The 25,694-nt window shown below is 47.1% G+C and overlaps 1 protein-coding gene across 1 annotated transcript in view; it reads left to right on the top strand.

The window, feature by feature from the left end:
* The window catches only part of CNIH2 (cornichon family AMPA receptor auxiliary protein 2), a 107,759-nt gene extending 86,360 nt beyond the window's left edge, over positions 1-21,399 (top strand). Inside the window, exons 4-6 of the mRNA XM_060260566.1 lie at positions 4,994-5,106; positions 19,216-19,359; positions 21,043-21,399. Coding sequence (XP_060116549.1) covers positions 4,994-5,106; positions 19,216-19,359; positions 21,043-21,070 — 285 coding nt within the window. The 3' untranslated portion in view covers positions 21,071-21,399. The remainder of the gene's footprint in view (positions 1-4,993; positions 5,107-19,215; positions 19,360-21,042) is intronic.
* Positions 21,400-25,694: the final 4,295 nt, after the last annotated feature.

Raw genomic sequence — 25,694 nt, 5'->3', positions numbered from 1 at the left:
AAACCGTGCTGCAAGACTTAAAACAGCCCTCATGGAATCCGCACTCTCCGTGCATTCCACAGCACCATCACAACATGATTCTGGGCTCGCTCGATCTGATGCCGAACAGTCGGTGCCGAAACACTCAACCGCAGCGCCCGAATTGGAATCCTCCACTCCTGCTAAGAAACACAGGGAGGACAAAGAGCGAAAGAACGAGAAGGAGAGACGCAAGAAAGACTCTGCTCGGAGCTTGCATCCATCTCCACCTCTGGAATCAATTTTGGCATCGGAGACGATACCGCCCCTTCAGCTATTGCATTCCCCGATACACCAGCTAGCGAGATGGAAGGGAGATACTCAGGACACTAGTCTGTCCGATTTCAAAATCGATCTTTCCATGGATGCCTCGGCCTTACCCGGACTGGGACACCTGCTCCATGATGTCGCATCACTCAAAACATCGAGACCGAGATCGCCCAACGTCCGGGACGTCAACATTGAAGATCCCAGACGTGAACGCACCCCACCACCACCGAAGTCAACTCTGAAACCAAGCACTCCACCTCGATCTCCAGAGCTCTCAGAAGGCGAAGCGGCGTCCGCCGACTCAGATAGTGAGTCCAACCACTCGGAGCTCCCTGAAACAAGCACAGAGACGTCCTCACCTCAACAATCTCTGGAGGCAGGCTCCATCTCACCACCTACAGCGATTTTATCAAGCGGATTGTGCAGACCCTTTCGCTATCGATATCGCAACTGAAACCTACAATAACAGACACAGTCTTCGACATCATACGAAAGGATGCCTCAACACTGATATCTCTTCCCATGACCTCCGTACTGCTCCAGGCTGCACAAACGCCTTGGGACAAGCCAGCATCCACACCGATCTCCTCCAGAAGGATTGATCACATGTACAAAATCTAGGATGAGAATGCTGGTTTCCTCTTTAACCGCCCTAAGCCGAACTCAGTGGTGGTGACATCCTCCTCCAAAAGCAAAGAGACACATTCCTTACCTCCCGACAAGGAAAGAAAGAAGCCAGATGGGATGGACAAGAAATTCTATGCAGCAGGTGCACTGCCAACTACACTGCCAACTACACAGCATGTTTGAGCCGCTACCAATATGCCCTATGGGAAAAGGCCACACAGTTTTCTTCCCTGCTTCCGGAGGACAAGTGTCAGGACTTCAAATGTCTATTGAAGGAAGGGATGTTGGTTACAAAACATCAGGTCAACACGGCTAAACGCTCTCTGGACATATCAGCCAAAACGCTCACATCTGCAGTCACCCTCCGGCGCCACTCTGGGCTTAGAGCGACAGCACTTTCACCCGACACAAGGGCTTGGGTCGAGGACCTACCCTTTGAAGGAGAAGGCCTCTTCAGTTCAACCAACGACACGGCTCTCCAGGAACTGGATAAGAGCATCAAAACCTCTAGAAACTTAGGAGTCTCCACATCCTCCAGGACCCAGAAACAAACCATGGTGCAAATCATGATCCAAGAAGCCATACTCCAAACCATCCCCAGAGCGACCGTGGTCTCCCCGATCACAACATAGCCAATTGAGACCTACCTATGGGGCTAAATAGAAGTTCACCCCCAGCCAGCAGCAGTCCAAACTCAAGAGCACCAAGCCAACCAACCAGAGTCTTTGACTTTACCCCCCAAACCCTGCTCATACCCCAACCCACCCGCCTTCACCCATACTTACCTGCCTGGCAGAGGATAACATCCAACAAGTGAGTCCTTGCACTCATCCAGGAAGGATACCACATAGAATTCCTTCAAATTCCTCTTCCCTCCGGCATCATCATCACACCTCCAACACTTGTCCTGTTGGAGGAAGTACAAAATCTCATTACAAAATCTGCAATAGAACCTATCATTGCACCTGCTCATCACTGTGGTTTCTACTCCTGGTATTTCACCGTTCCCAAGAAGGATGGGGGCCTTCGCCCCATCATGGACCTCAGAGCTCTCAATACCCACATAGTCTACAAGAAATTTCAAATGGTATCCCTGCAGAACATCTTACCTCCCCTCTGGGAGAATGCATCAATGGCCACCATAGACCTCAAGGAGGCGTATTTCCATCTAACCATCCATCCTTTGTCCCGTCCTTACCTCCGTTTTGCCATTGGAGACCAGCATTTCCAATATACTGCCCTCTCCTTTGGCATCTCCACAGCACCAGAGTGTTTACGAAGACTATGGCGATCATCGCAGCACAACTACATCTACAGGGCATACTAATATTTCCGTACATTGACGACTGGCTAGTGGTCACAAAGTCCCCTCGGCAACTCCAGGAACATCTTCAGGTCACCATGTCGCTCCTACAGGACTTGGGGCTTCAAGTCAACCTGAAGAAATCGCATCTCGCACCATCCACGTGGGTGCAGTTTGTAGGGGCGATCCTGGACTCATCGCACTGCAGAGCATTCCTACCACCAGACTGGACCCAGGCGATCCAGACCCTCATCCAAACATCCAACTGCAGAAGATAGCCACAGCACTCCAGATCCAAAGACTGCTGGGGCTCATGGCTTCCACAACATCAGTCCTGCTCCATGTAAGGAGCAGGTAATGAAGGAACGACCGGTGGGCATCCTGATCACTCTGTGGTCGCCGCGGCAACACTGGTTTCCAGTGCTGTTCCACCTCTCCAACCAATTGTGGCACCACTTTCCACTGGCACCGGACCTTCTGCTGGCACACGGGGGCGCAATACTCCACCACAATGTACCCCAATTGAAGCTGTCAGCATGGTGACTGACTTGACGCAACTGTCCAACAGGATACATCATGTTCTCCTCAACAGCCGCTGGCCATCCACTAGGAAGTCCTATGCAGCAAAGTGGGCCGCCTTTACTCACTATTGTACACGTTGGGGAGCCCATGCACCTCGAGCAGACCTCACCCTAATTTTTGGATTTCTGCTCTCCCTCACGGACAAGGGACTGAGTCACTCCTCCCTGAGGGTATACCTCGTCGCTATTTCAGCTGCACATGACGAAGTGGACGGTTTCTCTGTGTTCACACATCCATCTACTAAACACTTCCTCAAAGACCTTATTTGCCTTTTTCCACCATCACGCAGGCCGTCGGCAGCGTGGGATTTGCCCCTTGTCCTGTCTAGGCTGACAAGACTGTTTGAACCCGTGGCTACGTGCTCACACCCGCTCCTAGCGTGGAAGACAACTTTCCTGGTAGCCATTATTTCTTCACACAAAGTAGGGGAACGCAGGGCACTGCGTTGCGACTCCCCCTATCTCACCTTCACCCAGGGTGACCTTAGCTCCTGACTTGAACTTTCTATCAAAAGTCATTTCAGAGTTTCATTTGTCCGCAGACGTAGTTCTACCCACCTTTTTTCCTGCTCCTTCCTTGGATGAGGAGAGGAGACTGTATATCCTGGATGTCCGGTGGGCCTTGTCTTTCTACCTGCACAGGACACGGGAGTTCCGCCGTTCGTCCTCCCTCTTCATCTCGTACGCGACCCGGACCAGAGGGAGTCGAATCTCCGCACAGTGGCTATCTAAATGGATTGTGGAAACCATCAAGCTCTGCTACCTGATGGCAAAGCAACCCCTCCCACATCCTGTCCGTGTGCACTCCACGAGGGCACTGGCTGCATCCACAGCGTTCCTCAAGGGGGTCCCACTGGTGGACATCTGCAGAACTGCTACCTGGGCCACGCCACACACATTCGTGAAGCATTACGCCCTCGACGTCCGTCACACTCAAGGAGCTCCGGTGGGTTGGGTGGTCTTGGAGGCAGTTCGTTTGTGAGAACCTCCAGCACTCTCCGTCCAGGTAGGACTTATACTGCTTGTTATTCTCCCATCGGTGTGAAGCACAGAGACCACGAAGAAGATAAACAGGTTGCTTACCTGTAGCTGATGATCTTCAAGTGGTCATCTGTGCATTCACACCACCCGCCCTCCTTCCCCACTGCTGTCAGTTCTCCTGGGGGCACAGCGGTCAGAAGGATTGGCGGGATCCTCGTGCCCGTCCCACTGGGCATGCGCGGTGGGGCCCTCGCGCATGGCCATTGGGAAGGGCGTGAAAATCCTTCTATAATAAGCTTTGAAGTACCGATTGGAACCGGCGCAGGCGCACTATATCCCATCAGTGTGAATGCACAGATGACCACTCGAAGATCATCAGTTACAGTTGAGCAACCTGTTTTTGTTCTTCACTCTGCCTGGTCCTCATGCCTATTATTTGGTCTAAGCTACAAGAGGCCTGAAGGGAACTCTGGGCCTTCTCAAGGGGAACCCTTAACCCAGAGTGGTGGCAGCAATTGGTAAGACCCCCCTGAGTTGCAACACCTTGGAACTCAGTTCCTGGGTGCATATGGGGCTGGCTCAGATTGTGCCCATGGCATTCGCATACCGCCTCCCGCACACACTGTTTTCCATGGCACTAGGGAGCCACTCTTTCTCCTGTTGAGGGAAGTGTAGTTGTAGTCCCATACACTCATGTGGATTTCTCCAGCAGGGTCACTAGCGACTCTCCCAGCCCCTTTCAGGTTGGGAAAACAGGGTGTGAGGGAAGGCTCATGTCCCCTCATAGCATGCTCCCAATCCAAATCACACCTTCACAGGCCCATAGCAATGGGGGGGGAGGGTGCAGGAAGAGCCAGGCCACTCTATTTAAACCCCCCTTCCCTCTGTAGGGCCCCTCCATTGGACTCGAGGAAAAGGGAAAGAGAGAGAGCGCGAGAGAGAAACAGCGAGAGAGCAGCAGCAGGAGAGAGTGGCAGAGAGAGAGCGACAGCAAGGGGGAGAGCAAAAGAGTGGCAGTGAGAGAAAGAGAGAGAAACTGAAAGGGTGGCAGAGAGAGAGCAACAGAGAGAGAGAGCATGACTGCAAGCTCATGAGGAGACTGTTAGGCCTTTAGCCTATAATGCGTCAGGATAATCTGCTCACCCTCAGCTCCCTGGCCATGACAGTTCCTAAAGGTGCTAGCAGGATACTAATGGCTGTGTTTCTCTCACAGCTCGTGGTTCCAGAATATTCCATCCATGGCCTCTTCTGCTTGATGTTTCTCTGCGCAGCTGAATGGGTGACCTTGGGGCTTAATATTCCTCTGCTTTTCTACCACTTGTGGAGGTGAGATTTGGACACTTAACTCTGCCTTCTCTGTGTCATAAAGCTTTGGCCCAGCAACGCCGAGGCGGCTACCGAAACAGGGAACGGCCATTGCAGGAGGCCAATCGTATTTCCAGTTTCCCTCATTTAATGCTTTGGGATTTGAACTTTTGTTGTGAGTTAAGGATTTGCTACAGAGGTCAGCCCTGCGGAGGGAACTAGGGACCAGTGTGCCTTGAGCGTCCCCCCGTGTTTCCAGCAAGATTCCTGTGCTTTTAAAGCAGTATGCATCAGGCAGATGTTTGACAGGTCAGGCAGTCCTTGTTGTTGCCAAGCTGAGTAGAAGAAGTTCTCACTGCATTCACAGGCTGACCATATAAACCTGCCTGGTAGAGTGTTGCCTCTGATCCTGCAGTTCAGCTGGAGATGAATGCTGGGGGTTGTGAGGTAAGTTGTGCTGGGAGTGTGTGGCTGGCCTAAGGTCATCCAAGCTTTCCTGGCACTGAACCTGGAATGGCTCTTCTAAGATGAAACAGACAAATTTCAGCGATGTCAACGCCGGATCTGACCTAAGTGAGACCATGTCTGGCTGGACCTTGCGTGTACCTATTTAAGATTACGTAGCAGAGATATAAACTTTTTAAAGGACACAGACAAACACGACTAAAGATTATCTTTTTAAAAAAACCTTAAGATAAAACATGCTTAAAACATTAGCACTTGTTGGTCTTAACCAGTTTGGTGTAGTGGTTAAGAGCCAGTTTGGTGTAGTGGTTAAGTGCGTGGACTCTTATCTAGGAGAACCGGGTTTGATTCCCCACTCCTCCACTTGCACCTGCTGGAATGGCCTTGGGTCAGCCATAGCTCTCGCAGAGGTTGTCCTTGAAAGGGCAGCTTCTGGGAGAGTCCTCTCAGTCCCACCCATCTCACAGGGTGTCTGTTGTGGGGGGAGAAGATATAGGAGATCGTAAGCCGCTCTGAGTCCCTGATTCAGAGAGAAGGGCGGGGTATAAATCTGCAATTCTTCTTCTTCAAGGTGCCTTCTTTGTATTTCTCCCATGGGCTCCAGGGAACTGGACAAAGGAAGCTCTGGCTCTTTCCCTCCCTCCCCAGGGGACCCGAAGGGCTCAAGTAATGGAGAAAATTGAGGCTTTGCTCTGTAGCTCCTGTGTGAGATGCAGAAGGAAGCAAGAGAGAGGGAGAAGGAAGCAGGCAAGAGCCAGTTGCTCAGGGACCTGATAGGAGCCCTCTGGGGACCTGATTTGTCCCCCGGGCCGCATGTTTGACACCCCTGAATTACATCATACCCCACCCATATTGGGTGAAGTTCTCCCTTTCTTTCTCTCAGGAAGGAATCCTTCATCTAAAATTGTCCCCAGCTTCCATTTTTTAGTAAGCAGTTATATTAAAACGATTTGTTGTTCAGTCGCACAGTCGAGTCTGAGTCTTTGCGACCCCATGGACAAAGTCACGCCAGGCCCTTCTGTCTTCTGCCATCCTCTGAAGCCTGCTCAAATTCATGTTTGTTACATCAGTAACGCTGTCCAGCCATCTCACCTTTTGCCTTCTGTCTTTCCCAGCGTCAGGCTCTTCTCTATTGAGTGCTCCCTTCTCATTGGGTGGCCAAAGGATTTGAGCTTTCAGCTTCAGCATCTGACTTTCCAGGGAACAGTCTGGGTTGATTTCCCTTAGGACTGACTGATTTGATCTTCTTGCAGTCCAAGATTGTTCTCCAGCACCACAACTCAAAATCATCTATTCTTCTGTGCTCAGCCTTCCTTATGGTCCAGCTCTCACAGCCATACATTACTACTGGAAATACCATCACTTTGACTATACGGACTTTTGTTGGCAGGCTGATGTCTCTACTTTTTATTATACTGCCCAGGTTCTCCATAGCTGTCCTCCCAAAGAGCAAACGTCTTTTCATTTCATGGCTACAGTCACCATCTGCAGTGATCTTGAACCCCAGAAATGTGAAGTCTGTCACTACTTCCATATCTTCCCCTTCTATTTGCCAAGGTGTGATGGGGCTGGATGCCATGATCTTTGTTTTTTTGAAGCTGAGTTTCAAGCCTACTTTTGTGCTCTTTTCTTTCACCCTCAACAAGAGGTTCTTTAGGTTCTCCTCACTTTCTGCTATTGGAGTGGTGTCATCTGCATATCTGAGCTTGTTGATGTTTTTCCCGTCAATCTTAATTCTGGTTTGTGCTTCATCCAGGCCAGCATTCCGCATGATGTACTCTGCATATAAATTAAATAAGCAGGGTGACAATATACATCCTTGACGAACTCCTTTTCCTGTTCTAAACCAATCAGTTGTTCCATATCCCGTTCTGACAGTTGCTTCTTGACCCTTATACAGGTTTCTCAGGAGACATGTGAGGTGATCTGGTACTCCCATCTCTTTAAGGACTTGCCACAGTTTGTTGTGATCCACACAATCAAAGGCTTTAGCGTAGTCAATGAAACAGAAATAGATGTTTTTCTGATACTTCTGTGCTTTCTCCATAATCCAGCGAATTTTTGCAATTTGATCTCTAGTTCCTCTACCTCTCCGAAACCCAACTTGAACTTCTGGTAGTTCCCAATCAACATACTGCTGAAGCCTAGCTTGTAGGATCTTTAACATGACCTTGCTGACATGTGAAATGAGTGCAATGGTGCAATAGTTTGAACATTCCTTGGCATTACCCTTCTTTGGGATTGGAAAATAAACGGATCTTTTCCAATCCTGCAGCCATTGTTGCGTTTTCCAGATTTGTTGGCATAATGTTTGCATAACTTTAACAGCATCATCTTTTAGGATTTTGAAAAGGTCAACTGGGATACCGTCATCTCTGCTCACTTTGTTGTTAGTAATGCTTTCCAAGGCCCATTTGACTTCACACTCCAGAATGTCTGGCTCAAGGTCAGCGATTTCACTGTCATGGTTGTCAAGTACATTGAGATCCTTCTTGTATAATTTTTCTGCGTATTCTTGCCACCTCTTCCTGATCTCTTCTGCTTCTGTTAGGTCCCTACTGCTTTTGTCCTTTATCATGGCCATCTTTGCACGAAACATTCCCTTGATTTCTCCAATTTTCTTGAAGAGATCTCTTGTCCTTCCCATTCTATTATTTTCCTCTGTTGCTTTGCATTGTTCCTTCAGGAAGGTCTCCTTATCTCTCCTTGGTGTTCTCTGGAAATCTGCATTCAGTTGGGTGAATCTTTACTTTTCATCTTTGCCTTTCGCTTTCCTATTTTCCTCAGCTATTTGTAAAGCCTCATCAGACAGCCACTTTGCTTTCTTCCATTTTTGTTTTTTTTTGGGATGGTGCTGGTTGCTGCCTGCTGTACAATGTCATGAACCTCTGTCCATAGTTCTTCAGGCACTCTGTCTATCAACTCTAGTCCGTTAAATCTATTCTTCACCTCTGCTGTATATTCATAAGGGATGTGATCAAGGTCAAACCTGAATGGCCTAATGGCTTCCCCAGTTTTCTTCAATTTAAGCCTGAATTTTGCAATGAGTAGCTCATGATCTGAGCCGCAGTCAGCTCCAGGTCTTGTTTTTGCTGACTGTAAGGAGCTTCTCCATCTTTGACTGCAGAGTATATAATCATTCTGATTTCTGTGTTGCCCATTAGGTGATGTTCACATGTAAAGTTGCCTTTTAGGTTGTTGGAAGAGGGTGTTCGCTATGACCAACTTGTTCTCTTGACAAAACTCTATTAGCCTTTGCCTGGCTTCATTTTGTTCTCCAAGGCCAAACTTGTCAGTTGTTCCAGTTACCTTTTGACTTCCCACTTTGCCATTCCAGTCCCCTATGATGAGGAGGACATCATTTTTTGGTGTTAATTCTAGAAGGTGTTGTAGATCTTCATAGAACTGGTTCACTTCAGCCTCTTCTACATCACTAGTTGGGGCATAGACTTGGATTACTGTGATATTGAATAGTTTGTCTTGGATACGGACTGATATCATTCTGTCATTTTTTAGATTCTATCCCATTACTGCCTTCTTCACTCTCTTGTTAATTATAAAGGCCACACTATTTCTTCTGTGGGACTCTTGCCCACAATAATGATGAGGTGTGAACTGGCAGAGACTGACCAAGAGAGAGATCTTGGGGTCGTGGTAGATAACTCACTGAAAATGTCAAGACAGTGTGTGATTGCAATAAAAAAGGCCAATGCCATGCTGGGAATTATTAGGAAGGGAATTGAAGGCAAATCAAACAGTATCATAATGCCCCTGTATAAATCGATGGTGCGGTCTCATTTGGAATACTGTGTGCAATTCTGGTCACTGCACCTCAAAAAGGATATTATAGCATTGGAAAAAGTGCAGAAAAGGGCAACTAGAATGATTAAAGGTTTGGAACACTTTCCCTATGAAGAAAGGTTAAAACGCTTGGAGCTCTTTAGCTTGGAGAAATGTCGACTGCAGGGTGACATGATAGAGGTTTACAAGATAATGCATGGGATGGAGAAGGTAGAGAAAGAAGTACTTTTCTCCCTTTCTCACAATACAAGAACTCGTGGGCATTCAATGAAATTGCTGAGCAGTTGAGTTAGAACGGATAAAAGGAGGTACTTCTTCACCCAAAGGGTGATTAACATGTGGAATTCACTGCTACAGGAGGTGGCGGCTACAAGCATAGCCAGCTTCAAGAGGGGGTTAGATAAAAATATGGAGCAGAGGTCCATCAGTGGCTGTTAGCCACAGTGTGTATATATATGTATGTGTGTGTGTGTGTATATATATAAAATTTTGGGCCACTGTGTGACACAGAGTGTTGCACTGGATGGGCCATTGGCCTGATCCAACATGGCTTCTCTTATGTTCTTAATAATAGATGTAGTGGTCCTCTGAGTTAAATTCACCCATTCCCGTCCATTTTAGTTCGCTGATTCCCAATATGTTCAGTCTTGCCATCTGTTGTTTGACTACATCCAGCTTATCTTGATTCATAGATCTTACATTCCACATTCCGATGCAGTATTGTTCTTTGCAGCATCGGACTGTTCTTTCACCATCAGACACATCCACAGCTGAGCGTCCTTTCGGCTTTGGCCCAGCTGCTTCACTCTTTCTGCGGTTACTTGGACTTGCCCTCCGCTCTTCCCCAGTAGCATATTGGGCACCTTCTAACCTGAGGGGCTCATCTTCCAGCGCCATATCTTTTAGCCTTTTGTTACTGTCCATGAGGTTTTCTTGGCAAGGATACTGGAGTGGGTTGCCATTTCCTTCTCCAGTGGATCGCATTTTGTCTGGGTTCTCAGCTGTGGCCTGTCCATCTTGGGTGGCCCTGCATGGCATAGCCCACAGCCTCACTGAACCGCGCAAGCCCTCTTGCCACGTCAAGGCAGCAATCCATGAGAGAGCGACAATATTACAAACAATATTTTAAATGTTCAGTTCTGTCTGCTCTGATGGGCATCAGGCAGAGAGTCTTTCAGAGCACCTGGTGCCTGAAATTCTTTTAGCTGGAGATAGACCTGTGGGGGCTCAGGTGTGGAAACCAAGGCCTCTGGCACCGAGCTGTGCCCTTTTCCTTTCTGGCTCTTTATGCGGCTCTTCCTGACACAGCAGTCTTCCTGGGAGTGGAGAGCCAGCCCCCCAAACCGATTGGCATTTGCCTTCCATAAACGGAGGTTCATCACCAAAGCTCTGCGATTATCAGGGCTTTTTTTTTTTTGTAGCAGGAACTCCTTTGCATATTGGGCCACACACCCCTGATGTAGCCAAGCCTCCTGGAACTTACAGGAGGCTCTGTACTAAGAACCCTGTAAGCTCTTGGAGGACTGGCTGCATCATGGGGGTGTGGCCTAATATGCCAAGGAGTTCCTGCTACAAAAAAACGCCCCGGTGATGATTTGAATATAGGAAGTTTGTTATGTCGGTGGACTTGAATAAGGACTGAATTGGGTCTTCCTGCCTGGCTCATTGGAGCCATACAATCGGAGCGTGGAGACTTGGGAACAATAGGCAACAGGATCCAAATCCCTGCTGCCTTACACCAATCACAAGACCCCTGCCGGTTTGAATGGCCCAATAGCTGGCTCGTGCAGGAACCCTGAGTTGTATATAGTTGGCCTGTTGGCCCAGTTAGCCACCTACCATGCTGTACTTAATAAAAAGCTTGTTATCACTACCACCTCGTCTCAGCTATGCATAGAACCCACTATATTAAAAAGCTGACAGTCTCTCTTTGATTATTCTGGAACTCCACTTTTAAAAATTGCAAGTTGAGGGGCATGAGTGGGCTTTAGATGAATGCTGGTTCACGCCTCAGTGGGGAGGGGAGAGGGCTTTTTAAGAGGCCCCTTTATGATTGCGAGCTCCGGACTGGGAGATAACCTGGAAATTTGGGGGTGGAGCCTGAGGAGGGCGGGGTTTGGTGAAGGGAGGGGCTTCAGTGGGGTATAATGCCATAGAGTTCACCTCCCAGAGTGGCCGTTATTGTCAGGTCTGGCTTTACCTTCAATAATAACAACCCTCCATTCAGGATTAGTGTTTATTGTAAGACAGAAAACAGTGACACTGGACAACAGTGTCAAAACAGATACACTACTATAGTGACCGTTACGTGCACGCCTTTTGGTTTGGGCACGAGATTAATTCAAAAGTATTTGTTACAGTTCAAGCGTTCTCACACTACGAAGCATTCTGTGAAACATCCAAAGAATAGCCGTTGCCTTGAGTGCAGCTTTCGGTTTCGCAGTGACTGAGCGAAGCATACATTTTCTTAGGCACATTTGAAACAAGAAGTTGTAGGCAAGGAGCTTGACAGTTATCTCCAAGTGATTTGATCACTGTTGTCTGGAAAGCAGTTGTAATAGCGGGCGATGTCCAGCCACCGGCTGGAGGTTGGCAACCCCAGGCCCCCTCATCTCCAGGCGGCTGGGGCAGAATTGAAAGGGGTCGAGGAGGAGAAGAGAGGGTTTGAGGAGATTCAGGCTGTTGCCCAATTAAAGATATTTTAGTCAATTAATAGCGCAAGTTTCAATCAGTTGAAAAGTAGCAAAAATTACTTGAGAATGCATGGATTTTATAGGAGATACTTTCTTGGAAAAGCAGCCCCCTTTTCTCTCACACAGGAAGACATTTTATTTATTCCCCCCCTCCCATCATTTGTACCCTGCCTTTCTCCCCTATGAGGACTCAAGGCAGCTTATGTTGCCCTCCTCTCCTCCATTCTATCCTCACAACAACCCTGTGAGGTAGGTTAGGCTGAAAGGGGGTGACTGACTGGCCCAAGGTCCCCTAGCAAACTTTCCTGGCAGAGAGGGGAGACAAGCCCGGAATGCCTCTTCCAAGATGGCGTCTGCTGTAATACAACAACTGCCTAATGCACCTTCATCTTGGAAGAGGTCTTTCTCTCAGGAAGGAACCCCTCTTCCAAAATGGCCCCTGCTTCCAGTTTTTATATCATATAATAATCATATTATATCATATAATAATTAATAAAAAAAGGCTGCGTTTCCTGATCAGGATTAAATGCATCTCACGTTGCAGCAGATTTATGGGAATCACATAGTCAGGGGTGGCCAACGGTAGCTCTCCAGACGTTTTTTGCCTACAACTTCCATCAGCCCAGCCGTTGGCCATGCTGGCTGGGGCTGATGGGAGTTGTAGGCAAAAAACATCTGGAGAGCTAGCGTTGGCCACCCCTGCCACAGGTTTTTCAAGGCAAGAGATGAACAGAGATGGTTTGCCATTGCCTACCTTTGTGTAGTAACCCTGGACTTCCGTGGAGGTCTCCCATCCAGGGCTTTTTTTGTAGCAGGAGCTCCTTTGCCTGTTAAGCCACACCCCCCCCGATGTAGCCAATCCTCATGGAGCTTACAGTAGACCCTGTACGAAGAGCCCTGTAAGCACCAGGAGGATTGGCTACATCAGGGGTGTGTGGCCTAATATGCAGATGAGTTCCTGCTACAAAAAAAAGCCCTGTCCCATCCAAAAACTAGCCAGGGCTGACCCTGCTTAGCTTCGCAGACCGGGCAGGATTAAGTAGAGGTTTAAATCTGAAAGATTTTTCAATCACTTTAGCTAACTAACCAAGTGGTCCTAAGCATGTTTGCTGAGAGGGGTTTCTAGCCGAGTTCAGTGGGATTTCCTCTGTAGTAAGAACATTTTAAGGTTGCAAGCAACCTAAAATATTGCATTCTCCAGAGAGCCTGCCATTTACACAGTCCAGATTCCAGGTCTCCTGATTTTGGGTGCTGAACCAAACCTCAGCAGAAGATCCCCCCACCCCCTCCCCGAAAAATGCAGAATTGAAATGAGGTCCCTTACAGTGTTAACAGCGAGATGCGACCCATTTGCAAAATAAATAAATAACCTGAAGGGATCGTTACATTCCCCTGCATTTCCCTTTAGGATAGTTAGATTTTAGCCTATTCCTGTACATATCTCTATAGGATTAAAACAGCAGTCATGGAAACTGGGGCTAGGGAGAATTTAGAGAGGGAGAAGAGGGAGAAGAGACCCTTTGCTTGCAGGTCTCATCCATCCCTGTTCCGTTGTAAAAAGCTGCAGACAGAGGATGAACTCTAAGGGGAATTCTCCTCTAGCCTGCTGTATGCAATTAGGTCAGTTTTGGGCAGGTTATTTTTCTCCATCCTTTCAGGCTATTCCCCTCCTCCCCTTAACAGACTCTCAACTGCCCTCAACATTTTGTACTTCTTAGACCGCAGTGAGCATAAACAGTTTGTTTTGGGACATTGCAGAACTGGGAAAAGTACTGAGGAGCAGTGACCATAACATTGATTTCATCATTTGTATAAATAGGGAGTTGCCCCAAAAGACCAGCATAATTGCGTTTGACTTTAAAAGGGGTAAATTCTCTGAGATGAGGAAGCTTGGAGGCTATTTAAAACTACAATCCTAGAAGCTCAGATAAAATACATACCACAAGTTAGGAAAGGCACAAACAGGCATAAGAAAAGGCCTGCATAGTTAACAAACAAAGTAATGGAAGCTGTAAAAGGTGAGAAGGACTCCTTTAAGCAGTGGAAAGCTAGTCCAAGTGAGATTAATAAAAAGGAACACAGGCTGTGGCAAATCAAATGCAAGCCTGTGATCAGGCAGGCAAAAAGGGACTATGAGGAGCATATTGCAAAAAACATAAAGACCAACAATACGTTACTTGCAGCCCTGGGGCAGATAGTGTGAAATCGGAAGGCAGCCTCACTGAAAAGAGGAACGTGAGAGCGGCATAAGGTGAGTGGGAAATTGGCCAGTGTCTGTGCTGTAGCAATCTTGAGTATTCTGTTCAGGTGTTGTTCAGGTGTGTATCTGTAAGTTGCAAACCTAGTTTTGATTTGCTCGTGGGTCTGATAGGACCCCTCCAGGAGCCTGATCCAGCCCCCAGGCCGCATGTTTGACACCCCTGATTTAGGGGGTTGGAACACCTTCCCTACAAGGAAAGACTGAAGAGTCTGGAATGTTTCAGTTTAGAAAAGAGACAACTAACAGGGGACATGATAGATATTTACAGAATTATGCATGGAGTGGAGAGTTGACAAGGAGAACTTTTTCTCCCTCTCAGGAAAGACTGAAACTTGAGGGCATGAAATAAAGCTGATGGGTGGGCAGTAGGTTCAGGATGGACAAAAGGAAATACTACTTTACAAGGAGAGGGATTGAAATGTGGAATTCACAATGTAGTGATGGCCACAAGATAAAAGAGCTTTAAAAGGGGATTCAATAGATTCATGGAGGATAAGCCTTTCAGTGGCTACTTGCCACATTGACTTAGGGGAACAGCCAAATTCAGAGACACTTAAGCCTCTCAATCCCAGAGCCAGGAGGCTACGTCAGAGGAAGGTTGCAGCCTCTCTGCTCTGTTGTTGGCCCTTCAGAGGAACTGATTGTGGCCATTGTGTGAGACAGGAAACTGGACTAGATGGACCCTCACTGGTCTGATCCAGCATGGGTCTTCTGATTTTCTTATGAGGGGAAGGCCTCAGCCTCTCTGCCCTGTTGTTGGCCCTCCAGAGGAACTGGTTGAGGCCACTGTGTGAGGCAGGAGGCTGGACTAGATGGACCCTCGCTGGTCTGATCCAGCAGGGCTCTTCTGATGTTCTTATGAAGGGAAGGCCTCAGCCTCTCTGCCCTGTTGTTGGCCCTTCACAGGAACTGGTTGCAGCCACTGTGTGAGACAGGATGCTGGACTAGATGGACCACTGGTCAGATCCAGCATGGCTTTTCTGATGTTCTTATGAGGGGAAGGCCTCAGCCTCTATGCCCTGCTGTTAGCCTTCTAGAAGAACTAGTTGGCTACTGTGTGAGACAGGATGCTGGACTAGATGGACTAGTCTGATTCAGCAGGGTTCTTCTGATGTTCTCATGGGTTTTTTTTTTTAAATATTGTAAAGTTATTCTGTTTTTCCTACATGGGGAGACCATCGAAACATGGGGAAAAAATGGTCTCACCATTTGGAGTTGTCCCTGGCACTGAAGTTGGTTTGGCATTGCAAATTCTGGCTCAGATTCTGACCCAGACCCCCAATTCAGAAATCTGCTGGGTAAGGCTGCTGTAAGTCAGTGCAAACTAGTAAAAAACTTCAAATAGTAGGTTTTTATACCCCGCTTTTCTTTACCTTAAGGCTTACAGTTGCCTTCCCTTCCTCTCCACACAACAGATGCCTTGTGAGGCAGGTGGGGCTGAAAGACCTCTCAGAGAACTGAAACTAGCCCAAGGTCACCCAGCAGGCTGCATGTGGAGGAGGAGTGGGGAATCAAACCCGGTTCTCCAATTTAGAGGCCACTGTTCTTAACCACTGCTCTTAACGATGCTGGCTTTCTAAATGCAAGTAGTCTAATATGTTCCAAGTTGTTTAATTTAAAGTACAATCCTATGGAGAGTTTGACCAGTCTAAACCCATTGGAGTCAATGCGTTTAGACTGGGATAATTCTGCCTACAATTGCACTGTTAATGTATTACTTGAGGGCTGTGCCTTGGAAGAGCCTCTGCTCGGCGTGCAGAAGGTCCCAGGTTCGATCGCCAGTATCTCTATTTAAAAGGATCAGGCAGTAGATGATGTGAAAGACCTTTGTCTTCCTGAGACCCTGGAGAGCGGCTGCCAGTCTGAGTAGACAATCTGGACCAAGGGTGTGATCCAGCATAAGGCAGCTTCATGTGCTCCTGCGTGTTCATTTGCTACTTGCAGGGATTTTTTTTGTAGCAGGCACTTCCTCGCATATTAGACCACAAACCCCTGATGTAGCCAATCCACAAGGCTTTTCTTACAGGGCCTACTGTATGCTCCACGAGGCTTGGCTACATCAGGGGTGTGTGGCTTAATATGCAAAGGAGTTCCTGTTACAAAAAAAAGCCCTTGCTACTTGGTGAAGAACGAGGATTGTCAGCTGATTATCTAAGCATCTTTGCACTTTGCTGGAGGGGTCTACTTGTAGCTGAGCGCTCAGGTAAAACCCTGCCTACAAGTTCTTCCTTTATGAGGCTGTAAGCAAAGGGACCAGAGGCTTCCTGTTTTAGACGACTGCCACCCAATAAATCTAGATTGGTTAATCCGATGAATTTCAATCAATTTATTGTGCGGTGAGTCAATTAAATGGACTTGAGTTTGCTTCTGAGGTTTTTTAAAGGAAAAAAAGGGCTCTTGCACGTTTGTAATTTGGTTGATCTTTTATTGTATATGTCTAGATATGCCTATAAGGGTTTACAACTGAACGACGGGGGTGGGGGAACACAGTTTTAGGTTTATTTTTAACGATATACACTACAGCAGGCACCCTGCTGGAAAACGCATTCTCTCCTGTGTGAGAGATAATGGAGAAATGCCTCTTTTAGGATAATATCTACCCCCTAGTTTTTGTAAGAATTCACATGAAAAATAGTTAGATTCGAGTCTGTTCACATCTTGGAGAACAAGAGTTTTGGGGTAGAAGCTTTCTACCCTGAAATTCTTGCTGGTCTCTGAGAGAGTTTTGACTTGAAAGCTTCTAACGGATAAAAGGATAAAACGCTTCTAATGGATAAAAGGAAGTACTGGAAGTACATTCACTGGAATGTGGCAGTGAATGTGGAATTCACTGCCACAGGAGGTGGTGGCAGCTACAAGCATAGCCAGCTTTAAGAGGGGATTGGATAAAAATACGGAGCAGAGGTCCATCAGTGGCTATTAGCCACAGAATATGTGGCAAATCCTGCCTGTGGCAAATCTTGGAACGTTTAGGATGTCCCCCAAGGTTCCTCAGCATGATCATCCAGCTACACGAAGACCAGCGAGGCCAAGTCAGACACTGCAACGACCTCTCGGAGCCCTTCCCAATAGGCACAGGTGTAAAGCAAGGCTGCGTTCTCGCATGCTGCTTCAAAGAGCCGCAGTAGATCTAGATGATGACGATGGTGTATACATCCGCTATCGCACCGATGGCAGCCTGTTCAACCTGAGGCGACTAAAGGCACACTCCAAGACAATGGAAAAACTCATCCGAGAGCTACTGTTTGCTGATGATGCTGCACTCGTCTCCCACTCGGTATCAGCTCTGCAGCATATGACGTCCTGCTTTGCAGAGGCTGCCAAGCTATTCAGCCTAGAAGTTAGTCTGAAGAAGACAGAAGTTCTCCACCAGCCTGCACCCCAGGAAGATTATCACCCTCCCTGCATCACTGTGGGTGAATCAGTTCTGAAGACAGTCCAACAGTTCAGCTACCTGGGGTGCATCATTTCCTCAGATGCCAAGATCAACAAGGAGATTGACAACAGGCTGGCAAAGGCAAACCGTGCCTTTGGCCGACTGCACAAAAGAGTGTGGAGCAACAAGCATCTGAAAAAAGGCACAAAGATCAATGTTTACAAAGCGGTTGTGATGACAACCCTCATCTACGGCTCCGAATCGTGGGTTTTATACCGTCATCACCTGCGACTCCTTGAGCGCTTTCATCAGCGCTGCCTTCGCACCATCCTCAACATCCACTGGAGTGACTTTGTGACCAACACTGAAGTCCTCAAGCGGGCGGAGGTTACCAGCATCGAGGCACTGCTGTTGAAGACGCAGCTGCGCTGGGCAGGGCATATTTCTAGGATGGAAAACCACCGCCTTCCCAAGATTGCCCTGTATGGCGAACTCTCCACCGGCCATCGAAATAGAGGGGCACCAAAGAAGAGGTACAAGGACTCCTTGAAGAAATCCCTTAGCACCTGTCACATCAACCATCACCAGTGGTCTGACCTAGCCTCAGATCGCAAAGCATGGAGGCACACCATCCACCAGGCTGTCTCTTCCTTTGAGAACGCACGCATAGCTGGTCTTGAGGACAAAAGGAGATTGAGGAAGAATCGCACTGCTACAGGACCAACCCTAAATCAGACTTTTCCCTGCAGCCGCTGTGGCCGGACCTGCCTGTCCCACATTGGTCTTGTCAGCCACCAGCGAGCCTGCAGCAAACGTGGACTATTGCACCCTTCTTAAATCTTCGTTCGCGAAGCCAAGCCGAGAGAGAGAGATGTGTGTGTGTGTATACACACACATATATTGACCACTGTGTAACACAGAGAGTTGGACTGGATGGGCCATTAGCCTGATCCAACATAGCTTCTCTTATGTTCTACCCTGAAATTCTTGCTGGATTCTAAGGCACTAGTACGCTCAAATCCTACTGTTCTACTGTGGACCAACACGGCCACCCTCTGAAATTTATTAGATTTAAAATAATAAATGTTTCTTCGACAGTGTGTTCGGGGGGGTATCGTGGGTGACTGTTTTCTCGATCCAGTTGTTTCAAATGAATTCATCCGGCTAATTAATCAACTGTATCAGGGGTGGCCAAATTTGCATAACATAAGAGTCACATAGAATAAACATCAGATGTTTGAGAGCCACAAGACAGGAAGGAAAGGAAGGCAGGCAGGCAGGCAAATAGATGGGGAGGGAGAGAGGGGTGGAAAGAAAGCAACTTTAAATTTATTCTCCAAGCTGGCTCATGGGGCAGTGGGGGCTTTGAAAGCCGCACAATATGTGTGAAAGAGCCACAGTTTGCCTACCCCTGAACTATATGTTGGAACTCTCCTTCCAAAAAAAAGGCAAACATTTTATAGGGAAGAGACCCTGGTTTTCCCCTCCTTTTGAAGTTGTTGTCTTCAGTTGTCTTTCTCCGTCCTTTCCTGCAGGTACTTCCACCGCCCGGCAGATGGCTCAGAAGTGATGTATGATGCTGTGTCCATCATGAATGCTGACATCTTAAACTACTGCCAGAAAGAGTCCTGGTGCAAACTGGCCTTTTACCTGTTGTCATTCTTCTATTACCTGTACAGGTGAGTCAGGCCAAGATATGTAATCCCATTTACAAGACTCTTGTGCCTGTGGTTGCCTTCGTAAGAGACATTAAGAATAGAGGCTTTTGACCTTTTTTAGATAGGGATTTAAATGTTATTACTTTTTCTTCCAATGCGTCATTTTAATGATGTTGCCTCCTATCCCAATGCTAACACAGCTGTTCTTGGGAAACTCCATTTTCCCAACATTCCCTTACATGTGTAACATACCAGCTCAGCAAATAAGGCCACAAAAGTTATGTATATCGATCCAAGTGAGCAGTCGTGTTGGTCTGAAACAGTAGAACAAAGTAGGATTCAAGTGCACCTTTAAGACCAACAGAATTTTATTCAGAATGTAAGCTTTTGAGTGCTCCAAGCACACTTCATCAGACGAGGAATCAGGTAGAGTGAGCAGAGCTACGTATAGCTGGTAGGCAGTGGTTTAGAATGCAAAATGGTACAAATTTAAGATCCAGTGGCAGAATAGTAAAATTAACAAATTGAGCAAACCTTTGGTCTAGGTAGAATGTGAGAACGTCTGTCAATCACTCTATTATATAAGCCTTGGTCAAAAAGCGGGCTTATATAATAGAGTGATTGACAGACATTTTGACACAGTACTCTTTTGTTGCTTTCTCATACTCATGCTACCCAGATCAAAGGTTTGCTCAATTTGTTAATTTTACTATTCTATCATTGGATCTTAAATTTGTACCATTTTGCATTCTAAACCACTGCCTACCAGCTATACATAGCTCTGCCCACTGTACCTGATACCTCGTCTGATGAAGTGTGCTTGGAGCACACAAAAGCTTACGTTCTGAATAAAACTTTGTTGGTCTTAAAGGTGAACTTGACTCCTACTTTGTTAAGTATGTATGCGTCATCAAGTCACAACAGATTCATAACAACCTGGGCCGAGAGGGCTTACAAGGCAAGTGAGAAGCAGAGGTGGTTTGCCATGGCCTTCCTCTGCAGAGTCATGCTTGGTGGTCTCCCATCCAAGTATAGACCCTGGGGGGTCCTTGGGTCCCATAAAGGGGGAAAAAAACAAAGAGGGAAGAAACCCAGCCATGGAAACAGGGTGGGTACGCAGAAAGTTGAGTATAACAAACTTAAAAATAGAACAAAGTACTTATTACACCGTGTAACTACAATAAAAACAAAATAGATGCATAGAAATGCTAAAATCCAAACCATAGAAACCGAACATGAATCCCATAACAGAATATCTCATAAAAAGCCACTAGACCAGATGGGTTTCAGCTCTTCTTCAGTGGCCTAAAACCAAATAGCACACATTTAAAACAAATTGTAAAAATTAAGATCCAGGCAAATCAGGCCTGTATATAATTCTGAGCCAATCCACAAAGAGGACAGTGTCTCTCTCCATTGATTCTGTCTCTGGCCAAAATATCCATCATCTCTGTGTGTGCTAAAACAATTTGTTTTAAGTCTGTGCTATTTCGTTGCAGGCCACTGAAGAAGGCTCTCGGGGCTGAAATGTATCTGGTCTTATTGGCTTTTATGAGATATTTTGTTGTGCGATTCTGTAAGTGACAATGTCGTCAGCCGGTCTGGGAGCTAAACCTCATCCTTTCTTCTCCTCCCTTGCCGAGATTTCCCCCTGGTGACGAAGTAACCTCTTTTTCTCTCTCCTTTCTCTCTCCTGCCTTCCAGTATGGTTTATACGTTGGTGAGTTTCTAACAGAGCCCTCTGAAAGGGCGAGGAAGGGATCCTGGAGATGGTCCCAGCACCCTTCTGAGGGATGCGCCCCACCTGGACAATGAAATTACATACGAGGACTGCGTGGCTGTGGGGAGGGGACGGACCCGCAACGGCCTAAGCCCCTGCGTCTGAAGCCAATAACGTTGCAAGACTTTCCTTTTCCTTGCTGCCTTGGACGCTGATAATTCTGCTGCCTCATCTCGGACGGGGGCTGCCGTAACCACTCTCATTCCCCGCCCCCCTTCCAGCCCCAAGAACAGGGTCTACCGGTTCTCTCTTTGGTGAAGAAACAGTGCCTATTCTCTGCCGACCGATCGGCATCCCAGCCGCATTCCTTGCAAAGAACTCATTGTGGGGAGAGGGAATTAAGCGGGGTGGAGGCCAGGATATTGGGGGGGGGGCCCTGCTGGGACCTATAACGGGGGAGGGGAGCTAAGTTGTCTCCAACATATTTAATTCCAATTTGGGGGGAGGATACTGCTGAATGGATCGTTTCTTCTTCTCTTCCTCCCTTTTTTCTAAAAAAACTAAATAAATAAATTCTGGGGTATAAGGCCAGCAAACATCCCCCCTTGCTCTACTGGAGTGATCCTCAGGATATAACTGGGCCCTTTTTTAAAGTACAGTGATTATTATCCTTTTCTTTTCTTTTTTAAGGTCCTGGGGAAAAAAAATTAATCATGAATTCGGGGGAGGGCGGCCATTTTGTCAGCAGCAGAAATGCTTTGGAGAGAAGCAGGACGTTGAGGGGGCGGTTAAAAAACTCGCACTTCTTTTCTCCTTCCCCTCTAAAAAGAAAACTATGGGAAGTAATTCTGGGGGGGGGGGTGGTGGTTTGTAATGAATTGCTGAATGGTGATAGATGGAGAGAGGGATGCTGAGGCTGGAAGTGATGGAGGCGCTGTGTTGCTATGGCAACACCGAGGCCTATCTTTCTGCAGGATTTTAGTTATAAAAAAACCCCCCTTTCCTTCTTTCTGACATAGGGGCAGGAGGGGACGGCAAGGTTTGGTCTTATCCCCTCTTGTGGGAATCCGGGTGACTGCCTTATTGGTTTATAAACAAAACAATCCCAGATATCAGTCCATTCAAAATAAGAATATTAAAAATTGCTTGCTTGCTAGATCAAGGCTAGTTCAGCAGGGTGTATAATAGTAGCTGTCCAGATGCCTGCAGAAGGCTCACCAGAAAAGTGTTTAAAAAATAGCTGTCCCTCGCTTGATGGGGTAGGCCGCCTCTGAATGTGGAAGTTCCATTTAGCCGTCACACCTCAGCCATTGAGATAGCTCCACCCTCTTCCGTGAATTTGTCTCATCTTTTCTCAAAGCCATCTTAATTGAACAGCCAACGTGGCAATCAAAAATCAGTTCGTTAGAATTTTTAACATCTTTTATGGTAACTGAATCTGAATTCCAGTTGTAGTTTGTCCCAAAGGGGGAGATATATGTATAATACCTTTAACCAGAATGTTCTAGAAGCAGAACCAGAATGTTCTAGAAGCAGGCCCTACACATATCAGACTCCTCAGAGCTGGTTTTGTACCAAAAATAAGAAATGTCACGGCCTCCGATGTACAGGATGTTAAATCACATGCACAAGCCCAATTCTAATGAGTAAGATTTCAGCGGCACTACCTGTCTTTGGGTTGGGGCCTGAAAGTGGTAACCCTACCTCCAAAACTTTGGTTAAATTGATTTAAAGAGAACCACCCTTTCTCTTTTTCTCCCTCACCCCTACCAGCTTTGCCAAGAAAAAAATTAGACGTTTTCACATAGGAACTACTGTTTGTTACTGGCAGAGACTGACCAAGAGAGAGATCTTGGGGTCGTGGTAGATAACTCACTGAAAATGTCAAGACAGTGTGTGTTTGCAATAAAAAAGGCCAACACCATACTGGGAATTATTAGGAAGGGAATTGAAAACAAATCAGCCAGTATCATAATGCCCCTGTATAAATCGATGGAGCGGTCTCATTTGGAGTACTGTGTGCAGTTCTGGTCGCCGCACCTCAAAAAGGATATTATAGCATTGCAGAAAGTCCAGAAAAGGGCAACTAGAATGATTAAAGGGCTGGAACACTTTCCCTATGAAGAAAGGTTGAAACGCTTGGGACTCTTTAGCTTGGAGAAACATCGACTGAGGGGTGACATGATAGAGGCTTACAAGATAATGCATGGGATGGAGAAAGTAGAGAAAGAAGTACTTTTCTCCCTTTCTCACAATACAAGACCTCGTGGGCATTCGATGAAATTGCTGAGCAGACAGGTTAAAACGGATAAAAGGAAGCACTTCTTCACCCAAAGGGTGATTAACATGTGGAATTCACTGCCACAGGAGGTGGTGGCGGCCACAAGTATAGCCACCTTCAAGAGGGGTTTAGATAAAAATATGGAGCACAGGTCCATCAGTGGCTATTACCCACAGTGTGTGTGTATATATAATTTTTTTTGCCACTGTGTGACACAGAGTGTTGGACTGGATGGGCCACTGGCCTGATCCAACATGGCTTCTCTTATGTTATGATTTTCAGAATGATGAGTTACTCAAAACTAGGACTGCCACATCCCCTGCCGCCCCCACCACTGGCGGGGGACAGGGGGGTAGGGTTGCCAGATGTAGATTAGGAAATTCCTGGAGATTTGGCGTTGGGGCCTGGAGAGGATAGGGACTTCAGCGGGGTACAATGCCGTAGAGTCCGCCCTCCAAAGCAGCCATTTTCTTCAAGGGAACTGATCTCTGTAGCTTGCAGATGATCAATATGTCCTGCCTAGAGGCTGGCATCAATACTCAAAACCGAGATGCAACCTTTCCAACCTGACTAGAATCTGAGAAATATTATTATAGGTAGGAGAAGATGGAAAGTGCTGTGCAGGTAGAAGTACTTTGCCCATGCTCAGAGGCACTCTTTTTTAAAAAGCTGATTTAATGTCTTTGACGTTTTAACGCTGATCATTCACAACTTGCCACAATGTTAATATCCAGTGATTTGCCGATGCTGTCTTAGTTTCCTTTCCAGCCCAGAAAAGCACTCCCTTTTCTTCATAATATTATTTATAATATTATTATTAATATAATATTATACAGGCCGACAGTAACACACTGCCCAACTCTTTCTTCTTCAAGGGGTTCAGTTTCATCTACGGTCTCTATTTTGGTTATTGTTGTAACTGTTTTGCGTACTGTCGCTCTTCTCGGCAACGTTGGCGAGAAAACAAATGTAGGAAGGGGACTGTGAAGTGATCAACCAGGCTACTGGTCGGAAGCAAAGCAAGCTGACAAACCGCTGATTCAAACCACTAAGAACCCGCCAAAAAGGAAGACCAGCTGCCTGAGGCAGAAATGTCCACAGAGGCTGCCTTCTTGGTACGATAATATAACTTTTGGGGCTCATGTTGCCAGCTGACCAGGGAAAAAAGCACTGCTCAGCTCGGTCTCTGACCTTAAACGTCAAACTGATCCGGGGGAATAACTTGTCACAGTTCGGAGGAAAATACGATTAATAACTAAAAGCTCAGGAGCAGCAGGCTGCCTTTCTCGGGCGCTGGTTCCAGCATTCGCAATAACTTCTGACAACCTGCTTCTGTTTGGTTTTTCTGGGCAACCGCACAAGTCAGGGCTCATTAGGGGGAGGGAAAGCCGGTTGTCTGAATCCCTTCTGTTGTGAGCGCTCAAAATGGGACAAACAAGGCCTGTTCTGGCTGGAATCTGGAAAGTTGGGGGGCTCGGGGGGGGCACTGAAGGGTCCCGACCCTCATTTACCAGAACTGTTTATTCCTCTGCCCCATTTCCTTGCTCTTTTTTTTTTTTTTTTTAACTTGAGGGGCTCCCATTTTTACCCCTCCCCAGGGGGCTGTTGTATAAAGAACCCACGTTGGAAATAAAACTGATTTGACTGTGGTTGAAGATTCTGTTTCCTGGGGCGGGGAGAATCCGACTTAAGGGACATCACTTCCCTTCTCTAGGGTGGCCAACTGACCAGAAACGATATGCAGGCTTGCTTTTAGGCCTTTAATCCGCAAAGCTTTCCACAGCTTGGAAAAGAAGACTGAAGAAGAAGACCGCAGATTTATACCCCGCCCTTTTCTCTGAATCAGAGACTCAGAGCAGCTTACAATCTCCTGTATCTTCTCCTCCCACAACAGACACCCTGTGAGGTAGGTGAGGCTGAGAGGGCTCTCACAGCAGCTGCCCTTTCAAGAGCAACTCCTGCGAGAGCTATGGCTGACCCATTCCAGCAGCTGCAAATGGAGGAGTGGGGAATCAAACCCGGTTCTCCCAGATAAGAGTCCGCACTTAACCAAACTGGCTCTCGCATTGCATAGAAACACAGAGTTGGGAGGGACCTCAGGGGTCATCTTGTCAACCTCCCCCAGCCCCGCACAATGTAGGAAACTCACCGCTACTTCCCCCCTCTGCCCACAAGTGACCCCTGCTCTAAGCCTAGAGGAAAGCAATAAATTTCCAATCTGGCCTGAAGGAGAAGTCCTTCCTGACCCCAAAGTGGCAATCGGGATTATCCTGGCTATATACAGGGCTTTTTTTGCAGCAAGAGCTCCTTTGCATATTAGGCCACACCTCCCTGATCTAGCCAATCCCCCAAGAG

Source organism: Heteronotia binoei, chromosome 1 (genome assembly GCF_032191835.1).
Source record: "Heteronotia binoei isolate CCM8104 ecotype False Entrance Well chromosome 1, APGP_CSIRO_Hbin_v1, whole genome shotgun sequence".
Taxonomy (NCBI): Eukaryota; Metazoa; Chordata; class Lepidosauria; order Squamata; family Gekkonidae; genus Heteronotia; species Heteronotia binoei.
This window is presented reverse-complemented; position numbering and strand designations above follow the sequence as displayed.